Raw genomic sequence first — 12774 nt, 5'->3', positions numbered from 1 at the left:
CGAAAATAAGTTATATTTTGGATGGTCCATCATGGGAAACCTTGTTTTTATTTCTTTCAAAAGGTAATGGATATTATTATATTGATTATAATTATGATTATTATAATTATGAAAAGTTTTCCATCATGTCCTTCATGTAAAGTCTTAAAGTCAAAGCGTATAATGAGATGTTATTGCAACTTTTTATTATTATTCCCCATTGATTTTCTACTGGGGACAGCAGAATACAATTTTTTTACCCCCACTTATATAATTGTGACATTTCTTATCAAAATTCATGCAGAAAAAGTGTATTTTTCATTGAGAGGATTGTTTTTCATTTTTTATTGACTTCTATGACTTCTCAAATATTTATTAATATTTTTCTTTATTCGAATCATACCAATATGAATTATATTATATATATATTATATATAATATGAGCTAAATGTCTATTTACCTCCATAATCCCCAACAAGTCGAATAAAACTTTAGACCCTAAAATCAGACTTAACACAAAGGTAAATAAAATATAATAAAACTAACACTGACTTTATTATGACCAGATTTGAAATATTGAATCAAAAAACGTGTCCAGTAAGACTCACACGAGACCATAATGACCCGTTTGTTTTCAACGTTGATTTCTCTTGTTATAACGTGATAATAAAACAAAATCTTCCACCAGTTATAATGAGTGCAATCATAAAGCAGCTCACAATCAGGCCGTATGCACTAACTATAGATCACACTGTCATGTTGCTGATTTCGACATTAGCTGTCATGAAACATTTCCAACTGATCAGCAGACATTATTATTCATCAAGCTGAAACTTCTGGATCCTCAATAAAACATTTTATGCAAACCTGAGAGCAGAGTTAGAAAATGACACTGAGGAAGCAAAAATGTTGAAAAGTGTTTCTTCTCCTGATCCTTAAATTTAGCTGAATGAAGCAGTGCCTCGGGTAAATCCATAAATAATAAATTAAAGTGTTGAATATGACTTTTCAGTTTGAAAGACAGGTAAAAGTGACTATAAACAATAAGAACCTGAAGTAATGCTCGAACAAAAAGCTGCTGTTACGAAACCAAAATCATTTCTGTCAAGCAAGTTTCAGAGCCACTTGACCTGTAAAGGTCGGTTCATCGCTTCTGAAGTCACGAATGTGAAAAAGATCCTCAGATTTGTGGAATACTGGGCGAACAGGATTATTTTGCTGGTTCTCCATAAAAGGTGTTTTCCACTACGAGAAAAGATTCTTCAAGCACAGCGCTGACTTTTCTACAGTTTTGCTGAATGCTGTGCCTCTCTCTCTCTCTCTCTCTCTCTTGCTGTCTTTGCATTCTGTACCATCTGGGAGTCCTTATGGTTCACATACTGAAATGCTGGTGTACAAAACCTGTGAGCATGAATAGAAACAGTTTCTTCTGGTATATGTGTTGTTGTTGTTGTTTTTTTATGAAAAGGCGGCCATATTTAAGAGCTACACTTTAGGCAAGAGCAGCAGATCAGCAGAATCAGTCTTTACTGTAAAATGCCAAACAAAAGGTTACATAAGCTCATCAACATAAAGGCCACATTCTCTTAGAGCTGAGAACCATCCGTGGTTTCAGGGTCAAATGATTGTAGCTCTGAAACTAAAGACAGATTGAAAAGGTTTGTCTTAGTGGTAGATTATCTGTCATAAACAGAGTCACATTTCTAACCACGGTTACATCATAACACTGATGAAGGCTAAAAAAGTGACAGCAACCTGCTAAAGAATATTTTTTTAAATCTAAGGTTTAAGGCTAAGCTTATGTGATTTTAATTACATCTCTCTCTCTCTCTCTCTCTCTCTCTCTCTCTCTCTCTCTCACTAGCAGAAAATTGAAAAAGTTTTGCACACATTTGGAGTGGAAATGCAGCTAGTGATTGGTTGATATAACAAAACAAGACACACACACACATACACACGCACAACCACACACACAAATCCAATACACCCCCAGTAATCAGTTGATAGAAATCTACTAATCACTGAATCTGGATTGGATTAAGAAAAATGTGTCATTATGATAAAAACTATAGAAAATGAATCATGCTGGTCATTTAACTACATCATCTATTTGATTCCGATATTAATGAACATTAACATGGACGTTCAGCTGTCAGCAGATCACTGTGATTTCCTGCTTGTATAAACTTGGAGCCTTTAAACCAGAGAAGTAAAGAGGTAAAGCGTCCAACAGGACAGAGGAGCAGCGCCTGCTGCTGGCAGAGCTCCTTTCGTTTTCCTCTGACTGTCTCTCCTTTCTGTAGCGCAAACATTTAGAATTTGCTTAACGTTTCGAGGAAACCCAAAGGCTTCCGCCCGGAGGCACTTTGTTCCGGTCTGAATCGGCGTGAGAAACGCACGTGCGGATGTCGTGCGCAGGATGAAGATTTAGGAAGAGGTCAGCCTAGGCATGGAAAAAAAATGGAGGATTGATGTCATTCCGGCCGCGGCGCGGCGTGGCCCCGCAGAGGTGGTAAAAATAGTTGAGCGTGAGCCGAACTGAAGGAATCACAATCTCCCATCTAGTCCTTTGTCAACACAAATGAGAGCGGTCACAGGAGACGGCAGTGAAGAATGGAAAGAGCGCGAGCCAGCGCTGCCCGGCCCTGTCGATTTCAGCGCACCTCCTCCATGAAATATTGAGATGGCATCCATGAGCGCGGCCGGTGTGAGGTTTCAGCTGCGGCGCGGCTGCTGCTGCAACATGAAAGTGCACACACAATAGAATGTGAGCTTGCGGTTTGGGTGTGGGGGGAAAGAGGGAAGGCAGCACATCCACTGTTTGGAAATAATCCTTGTCAGCAGCAGTGTAAAGAGGAGCTAATGAGTCTCCAGTCACTCAGTGGAATCAGTTTGTGCTCTGCGGTTTCCACTGGTTCTATTTAAGGAGGGTTTGCTGGAACGCTCCCGTTGCTCTGGGTGTCTTTGCTTACATGACAGGAGTCACAGACAGCATGCTGTAGTTCACATCACTGTTTTCCTTTTGAAATACGTGTGCCAGCTAAAGTAGGAAGTAATTATTTCAGTGAAGAAAATGAAGAACCTTTTGGAAAATGAACATCTTTTAAAAGGAGCTAACTGGTGGAGACATGTGATACTGCAAGTAAATACAGGGCCAGTATTGCCAATACCGATATCAATACTTTCGTTGAACTTTGATATATCATCAAACTTCTGATTTTAGGTGTTTTTGTGGTTTTTCCTTTGAATTAACAGGATCCAATTTTCTGAAAGATCCCCTTTGTTTATTTAGTTTTTTTAAATGATCCTTAACTTATTGGTGAAAAATAACATGAAGGGAAACCGGCGCAGGATGTTGAATTCCCTGTCAAAGAGATACAGAATCATCCTCCAGATCTTTCCTGGAAGCTGGAGGAGCACAAACTTCTCCAGCTTCAGCATGGAGGGAACGCCTCACCTCCGCTGCTGGAACTCCCTCTGGAGGGCGACAGTGCAGAACGATCATCCCGTTGATGGGCACCTCCTTCCCCTGGGGGTCCTGCTCAAAGTTTTTCCTCAAATCTGTGTGGGGAGATAAGAGGCAGATGTCAGGTGTCACCGTTAGCCTGGACCTCAGCTCTACAAGACGATGCAGCACCGGTCCAGTCCCATGGTGCTTTGCAGGACAAACCCCATGTTCAGGGTGACCTGGTGAGGGATCTTAGTCAACCTCTAATGACATTTAAATTGGCTGCTTTTCTCAGTCCTGACAGATTATGAACAGAGTCCTGCGTTTTTTAGAGGTCACAAAACCAGAACTCAGCTCGTAGATAAATAAGTGTCAAATAAACCTGCCAGATAAGGATTTTCACACATCTTCTTTCTTCACAGCATTTGATTTTCTATTTTCTCTGCCTCCAGTAGGTAAAACCAATAAATTCAATATGGAGGAGGGCTTTCAGATAACCTCTGACATCTTGGAGTGGGAGTATTGGTTTTAGACACCACAGGCTGAAATTGACTGATTGTGTCGAACTTGATCAGGCGGCTTTGGAGTTTTAATGCTGATCAACCTAATTCAGTTTATGTTGAAAAAAAAAACAAAAAAAAAAAACAGCTCAATTGGGTTTTACTACCTGGTCCAAACTAAAGCAGAGACTGCTTATTCAGCAGCTCCTTTTCCTATTAGAAGACAAACTTTATCAGAGAGTTTTGATAAAAAACACTCAGAAAGTGATTTGATTTTTTTTTTTATCTAAGAAATATGCTGTTATTACCAGTGGATCAAAGTAGCCAAAAATATCCTTTCAAAATCTTTCACCTAATTGAACTGTTGGTGTTCTCACAACATGGCCGCCATCACCGCTGGATTCAACACAGAATGCCTTTCAGGCTCATTATCGTTCAGTGATGCTTGATACACCGGGGATCATGTAAACCATAAGTGTTTTTTTTATGGCGTGAAAAAATTCTGTCATGTTTTTGACAGCATGCCCCCACGTTGGTGCAAACTTTTCCCTTTGTGGTGAAGAACTCAGTCATTTCAACATTTCTGTAACTGATTGATGAGGAGAGAAAGGAGAGAAAAGCATCGCACGGCCGTGTTTCCATTGACCATATAATTGCGCGATTTGACATTTCAAGAGTAAATTTGCTAAACGGAAACACGTCAATTTAAAAACCAAAAGCCATTTTTTGATAAAAATTTTTTGGTGCTAGGATGAGTTGTTTTTTTTTGGTCGAATCAAAATTGGTTTATTTCGCAGGACTGCAGTAGAAACTTTTTTTTCTCTCACCATTTGAGTCACGTGTTTAACATCTGGATGTTGCCACCGGTGCAAACCACAAAGAAGAAAACGACAAGAAGTAGAGGATCGTGTCGCAGCTTGCTTTTTAATGACTTATGAAGCTTATCTTTCTAATTTTATGAAAACACAGCAATTGCAAAATTGTATTTGCTTGACAGTATCGTAATACGGACAAGGTTTTCAGTGCACATGTATAATGGAATCACAGCTACTCTTAGGCTGAAAGTCTCAGCTATTATTTAGGGACAAAACGAGATGGAACAGGGTCCACAAGAATGAGATGAGATTATAGCAATATTTCAGGAAAAAAAAACAAAGAATTTCAGTTTGATTTGTTTTGAAAAAATCTCACTTCCCCCCCCCAAATATGAAGAACAGGACATCAACTACACATAGTAGGGATCCTTCTATGTTCCACATTATGCAGGAAACCTAAATGAATCTGATTCTTTCGTCATGAACTCAAGCAAGGCTCAAGCTATATTGAGTTTCAAAACACACAGTGTGTGATGCAGAACTTTTATATTGGTGGAATGATGTAGTCCCAGTTTGATCAATGCCAGTATTTTAGATTTTGGACCTGAGAGTAATCGAACTCAGTAGCTTCTCTCTCTACCCATTTCCTGTCTGAAACACTGTGACTGAAGTAGTAGTGCCACAAAATCATTCCTTACAAAACACTAAAAAAACCAGAGCTCATATCACCAGCTGACCTTTATCTCACCAGGTAACGGACAGCAACAGGATTATGCCTTTTGTGACTTCACTTTGGTGACAAATCTGTTTTTTGCTTTGTTTGTTGGTGTTGTTTTTTTTTTTCCAATATCACAACATCTCACGAAAGGCTGTGACTCTGCCAGAGTTATTATTTGTGAATTACATTTGACTCCTACATTAACAGAAGAGTAAATGGGAGTTTAAAAGCACCTCGATCACATCAAAGGGAACATTTCCAGGCTACATTTTACGAAGGGATGGAGTCAACCGTTCCTCTGTTCACACATTCATCTCAGCATGGTGATAAGAGACAAAAAAACCTCATTCTGTCATCTTACTATATCAACGTCACAGATAATGCATGTTCTCCATGTTTTCTGAAAGTGTCTCATATTACAGTTTTCTGTGTTGTTTTTACTCGGTGTTCTGCAGCTGGGAGAAAGAAAAACAATACTGTAAAAAAATAAAAATCACTCTGGTGAAAAACAAACACTAAATATTTGGACAAATGGTTTTTATATTTAGCAGAAATTCGTAGGTGAAATGCAGACGCAGACTTAAAGGACTTGCCCCGGCAGTTTTGAAGTTTCTCCAAATGTACTGTAATTATTTCTGAGTCTGAGGCCGTTATTTACATATAAAAACGGTTTGAGTGCTTCCTCTATGTTAGAAGCGGTTAGTCTCTGCCTCTAGTGGAATACAGTTATCTTTGTGTCTTCCTCCTGAGTGATGGTAGGGTAGTGTGTGAAATGGTCTGTCTACTGTCAAAACGCAATTTAATCATTGGGGTAGCCAAGAGAAATGGAAGATTACAGGCTACAAGCTACTTAAGAGCTGTGCACTTGATTCCACCAGACAGAGAAATGCAGCAAGATGGGCGTCATACAAACAGCAAATTTATCTTCAGTCAAACGCTTCATCTCTAAAATTCACACAGAGATAAACAGGTTCTCCTATTATTTTGTTTGTTTGTTGTTGTGAGAAGCGATGGTAATGAATGACCTCCACACTCACAGGCGATGCGGACAGTTGCCTTCCGGCTCTTGGAGGTGCCCAGGTGGCTCCAGGCCACACAGAGACACCAGTAGTCCTCGGGGCCGTGGAAGTCCTCCACCTGCTGGCGGGACACATTGATCATCACCTCACGCACCTTCAGCCCTGGGAGAAAAGAGAAGATAAAGGCAATCAGTTATTACAGATATGTATGCACAAAATACCTCACTTTAGACTCAATGGCTTCAAAAAACAAATAAATCTTTTTTTTGTCATAAAATCCTGCAAAGGTCAAGATGATGTGATGTTCTGGACACTTATAGAGTAGGGTCAGCCAGGGTTTGAGACACGGTAAGATGGAGAAGTATTTGACTGTAGACACCAGATTGTTCCTAGGCTGCACCCAGACGGTCGTCTGATTTATCCATCTGCTGACAATTTTTGTTTTTATACCAGTCTGGGTACGAACCATGTCCTGGACTCTTTCTGCATGGAGATAGCAGAAAGCACAGTGATGAGTGTGTGGCTGGTTGTCTGCTGCTTGAAGTGTGTCTATCATACAGGGTCTCCTCAGGGTGTAACCTGTTTTCTCCCCAATGACCATTGGAGGTAGGCAGCAGCCCCCAGTGGCCCTATAAGTAGGGCAGGGCAATATGGCTGAAGAACGTATCACAATATAAGAGTTTCATATCGATAGATATTGATAATTGTTAATTAGTTTTTGATATAAATACCTGAAATACTGTGATGTTTGTGCTCTAATCATTTCCTCCCTTCACTTTTTAGCAGTTATGAGGCACAGCGTCCAAACCTGAAACTGCTGCTGCGCAAGTTACTCACCATGTTGTTGCTAGGTAACCAAAGAATGTGTTAGTTGATGCCACCCACCTTACTTAGCACCCACCTAAGAGGATGAGCAGCTAAAGTCTTTTTATCTGCCTATATCCCCCAGAATGCTGTGCAGCTCTGGATCAGAGTTCAGTGAAATTATTGAAAATTAATATTATCTATTAATATTGAGCATGTGTCTATTGTTATATATGTTGTCATTGATTTATTGACCAGCCTTCTGGGAGCAGACGAAGGAAGGATTAATGGAGGAAGTGTCCACCGTCAAGCCCAAACACTGGACTGTTGTTATTATAATACATGATGAAGCGGTTATGAGTAATCTCCACTTGCAGGAACCAGAGGTGAACCATAACTGGGTTTTCTTCAGGAACCTAATTGGACCAATCAATAAAGTAGGTCTGCTAGTAGAACTGGGCTGATCGTGTCATTAGGTTCTCATTGTGCTTCTGAGACTCTGAAATCATAAATTACATCACCGACTGGATGTCAAGTTTAGATGCAAGAGGAGCTGGAAGAAATATCTAAAGGCGACTTCATCTCTAGGTTGTAATCACATGTAGGGGCCAACTGTGAGCAGCTGCTTGACACTGATGTGTTTAATCAACCCATGCAAGCAACAACGTCCCTCTAGTGCCATTGTGGGCTCATTCCAGACAAAGTAACTTGGCACAGCAGTCCACTGTGGGCTCTCCTACGAGTGTGAATAGTGGAGCCCAGGGGGCCATCTTAAAGTGAAACAGCAGCACAGGAGCAATTTGTCCTGCTGGGAGCAAAAATAGAACACATTTGCATTGTAATTATATCACTTTTTCTCAATTAAGGCATGAATGGCAAGGAAGAAAGTTTTAATGTTAAATAGTTCTTTTGGATTATACCCCTGCCAACATCATCCACCATTACCCACAAATCAACGGTTCTTTGCAACTTCGCCTGAAAAGATCATGAGGAACCTTTTTCAAATCCATTACAGGTGAGGGAAGGAATCGGTGTTATAGAATCTGAAGAGCTTATCAGGCTTTAAACATCAAGAAAACCAGAGGTGGGTCCCAATCTGGAAGAATAACAGCAAAGTATTGTCAGGCATGAAGAAGACAAATGAAGAAAGTAGAAAGAGAAGTGTTCAGACCAAGAAAGTGGAGATGACCTCTAACCTGGGAGGGTGGAGGTTGAGGGTCACACATTGGTCCTGGGAATGTCCCTCACTGGACCCTACAAGTACTTAAACCCAACTTTCATTGTGTCACCTTTCACGACCTGAGAGGCCAGAATGCTGGCAGGACCTTTTGAAGTAACAATAATTTAGTACTGAATACATTTTTTCCTGTGATGCAATAACAATCAAAGTTTTTAATGACACGCCAAGATTTTTAATTCACATGTAGCAATGCTTTAACTATAATGACAGTATTAGTGACATTAGAGAGTCGATATCGCCTGAATATTTTGCTTTGGCTAACACATGGTTCACATGGTAAAGGCCACTTTAGAATGGCCTGAATTTAAATTAGGGTCTCTTAACAAACCCTGAATCAATAGTTTGATGCCTTTCGAGCCTTGAGTCAACAATAAATGGATTGTAGAAGATTATTTATGCACAAGTTCTAAGGAAAAGCTGACACACTTCCTAAATCAGTGCATCCCCCACCTCCTCACTGCTTAGCTCCAAGAGAAGTCTAAAGAAATTGGCAGAAACGCAGACCCCCAGAGAACTGTTCTGTATGTTCTAAGCACTAACAAGAGGAACGCTAAATCAGCTGGACCAGAATTAGCATTAATAAGCTGGCCTACACTAAAAGGCACATGTAGGCGCACAGAGCGCAGCACCAGAACGATCCACCACAATGTGTAACAAAAAATACATGCAAAAAATCCTCACAACCCTATTATTGTACGTGAATGCATCAACATAAACAGAGGCAGACTCTATTTGATAATCCTCTATGGCACAAGCTGCAAGCACCCCTGTTTGAAATGTTGTCACCCTGTCATATAGCTCCACATGGGCAAACACTCACCATATTTAATCTGAGTCATTGGCTTAGAGCCTGTCGCATGTGATTTCTTTGAGCCGACTGCAGCCTCCGGGCCCTCTGCCCACAGCTGGATTAAACACAAGTGTTATGTAATGTGCTGGGGACTGAAAGACTTAACAGCCACCCTGGGTCCTCCTGTTCACATGCATGCTCTCTTAATCGAAAATGATACTTTAATCTGTCTCCCTATATACTTTAAAGTGATATGCATTTTTGTGAAGTTATTTTACGAAGTTTTACAAACATACAGTGGACAGATACATCACAGTAAGTTTGTAGAACAAGTAAAGAAATCTTCAACAGAGCATCCATTATTAATATGTTTAATATAATAAACATATTATATTTATTATATTAACCTTTTGAGGTCTACGCCCGTCCTGTGGCGGGCATGACGTCATGCATTTAAAAGACTTCCATTTAGACCCAAGACTCCGAAGGGTTAAACATAATATGTCCATGAGACAAAATACTCTGTGAGCAGACATCAAATATTTACCTTTTTGAGAGGCTTAATGTTATTCGTACCTGCAGCAGGTTTAGATGCAAAGTTATTTCTGTTGCACCAATAATGTTTTTCTGAAGGAAAAAAAATAATTTATAAATCATCTTCCAAAACATAGTAAAATAGTATTCGACGGGTATGTGATTTTCAGCTCCTCAGAGGAAGAACCACCATATTGTGTTTATCTTGAAGCTAAGGTGAGCGTAGCATCACTTTTATAAGTGTGACCTGAATGTGCACTTCTTTTAAATCCATCACCAGCAGCGTTTCCATTACAAATTTGCGCAAATCTTTGTCGATAGTGCACTAATGTCAAAAACACACAATTCCGCAAATGCAGTGTTTCTGTTAAGTGAACACAATTAACATCACATGTGAAGAAGTTAATTCATGCAATAATTTATTAAAAAAATGTTGTGCCATGACCTTTCAGCTACTTCCTGTTGTAGGCAGAGTATCGCAAAGATTAGGTGCATCTAAAAGAGACAGAGGCTGATTTCAGTGAGTCAAAGTTAAATTTCTTCTAAGTTATCCGAACCTTCCACAGTTCCACCAGTCACGACACGATCCTACACTGAACAGAGAGAAAACTTGGGGTTTAGTGTCTTGCTCAAGGACACTTTGACAGGTTTTGTGTAACACTGGAGTTGAACCAATCACCTGTCTGATGGCTGATCACTTGCCGCAGATAGCACTCTGTCCCCCAATTATGAACAGTTCCTCTTTCAGCTGCAATAACACCCTAAAAACAGGTTACTTTTGAACATTTCTAGGTTTTCTTTACATTTCTACATTCCCTCTGCACGACCTGTTCTGCTACAGGTACTGAAAGCTTCCCAGAACCTCGCTTCAAAGAATCAAAAGTATGCCCTGAAGTCCAACAGATCCCAAATGTTGTGATCAGTGAAAGGCAAGACAATTGTACTGTGCCAATGTCAATCCATGCGTAGCGAGGGATTGAGATGAAACTAGAGGGACAGTCTGCACTGCACACCACTTATAACAGACAACAGAAAAAGAGATGCCTCCTGCTAGGTTGTCATACCGACTGCGGCTGACTAGATGTACAATACTGATACAAATTAGGTGATATGTCTGAATATGGTAAAAGCCACATATTTGGCAACCGGGGCTCATATAAATCAGGACTGACAGGGCTGGAGGGAACTTTTAAGAGGAATAATACACAAAGTAGTAGCTCTACGGTTGGTGCTTCCCAGTCGCAGGCCCCATGTGGAGAGCGAGACGCTGGCATAATTCATAATTTCTGGAGCAGAGGCACAGAGCCAGCAAGTGACAGCCTACGTGTGGGAAGAGAGACAGTGGAGAAAATATTGACTAATGACTTTCCACGATGCCCCCGAAATGGATTTGAGCCTGCTTTATGTTACCGACAAGAGAGAACGAAGCAGGAAGACCGAGCGGGAAGTGGAAAAACCGGCGTCCGTTTTCCGAGACATCGTCTTTGCTGGAATGTAAAGAGACGTCGACGTGTGGTTTTGCTGGAGAGTTGGAGAAGGAGACCCATCCCCCTGACAGCCCCGCTTGTTTACAGGTAGAACTGTTTGACAGAGCTCATTAGAGAGAAAACTACTCCATCTATTCTCCTCCACCGATTCTATTCCAGCTCTTCACAGGTTCCCGAGTCTCTAACAGAGCCATCCAAAACGGCTGACTGATGCAGAAAAAGACGGCCACAAGCTAGACTTAGAATTAAGTTTGGGCTGGTCTGATTTCCGGTGAAGAGAAGTGTGTCGCAGCCAAAGTTCTTCCCGAGGTCAGCTTGTTATTGCAGATGATGAGAGCTCCGTTGAAAAGCTGCATGGGGATTATTTCTGCTGAAAAGTTTGAGTAGAGCCAAGTCATCGTTCTTCATGTCCACACACTTCCTCTGGTTCCCTTGGTTTTACAGACTAGTGAAGGTAAATAGGAACGGGAAGATGTGCCATCGATCAAAATAAGTCTTTGCAGAAAATGACAGTTTCTGTTTGGTTCATACAGACCCTTTCTAAAAAACTGTAATATCATGGGAAAGTTGTTTAATTCCCATAATTCCACTCAAAGTGTTAAACTTTCACAGGTTGTAGATTCAGGGCCCACAGTTTAAGCGATTTCAAGTATTTGTTTGTTTATTGTTACATAATTTGACCTTCCAGCTCATAAAACCCACGAAAACAGGAATTCAAACAATTTGAATATTCAGAAGAAATTATGGGAATTAAACAACTTTTCCATGATATTCAAATTTTATTTTCTTATAATATTGTTCTTACGCAAAAGCATGTTGATTTTTGTGTGTTTTTACATACTTTTTTTTTTTTATCTTTGTGTGAACCTACATACCTCGATGCTCCTGAATTTTCCATAACAGCAGCATAAAAACAATAAAAACACGTTTATTCTTAAAATATTCTCTTCTAAGGCTTTCCTAGACTGCGTCTCAAGTATTTGCAGATTTTATGTAATCACAAATGGCTGTGATCTCAAACCTCCATGAATACCAGGGGTCCACTCAATACTATAGATAACTGATATAGTATATCCATCCAGATGGAACAAAACACTCGAGTAGATAGTCAAATTTAACAATTATTTTCACTCGTGATGTAATTAGATCAAACAGACTTTAAAACTATATTTTGATGTTAGTGAGTCTTTTAAATTGACTATCTTTTTCACTTAAACCATCTTGAAATTAAAACCATGAAATGGAAGCGGATGGACTCGTTTTCGTCCCCATCCTGTGACAGAATGAAGCCTTCATAGACAAAGAAATAATAAAAAAAAAAGGACGCAGCATGATTTCCTGACATTCACAACATTTTTTAGATTATTTCCCAGGAACCCCGTGGTGGCATCAATCTGTCTGTTTGCTGGAGTCACTGAGAGGGAAACATTTATTTCCATT

At 40.1% G+C, this 12774-nt stretch overlaps 1 protein-coding gene across 1 annotated transcript in view; it reads right to left on the bottom strand.

Moving 5' to 3' along the window:
* Positions 1–12774, bottom strand: part of unc5db (unc-5 netrin receptor Db) — a 209452-nt gene that overhangs the window by 77270 nt on the left and 119408 nt on the right. Inside the window, exons 4-5 of the mRNA XM_044110930.1 lie at positions 6498–6641; positions 3437–3540 (exon numbers count right to left, since the gene is read on the bottom strand). Of these exons, the coding sequence (XP_043966865.1) occupies positions 3437–3540; positions 6498–6641 (248 nt within the window). The remainder of the gene's footprint in view (positions 1–3436; positions 3541–6497; positions 6642–12774) is intronic.

This window comes from Gambusia affinis, linkage group LG03, assembly GCF_019740435.1.
Source record: "Gambusia affinis linkage group LG03, SWU_Gaff_1.0, whole genome shotgun sequence".
In the NCBI taxonomy this organism is placed as follows: Eukaryota; Metazoa; Chordata; class Actinopteri; order Cyprinodontiformes; family Poeciliidae; genus Gambusia; species Gambusia affinis.
Note: the sequence above shows the minus strand (reverse complement) of the source record. Positions and strands in the feature narration are given on the sequence as shown.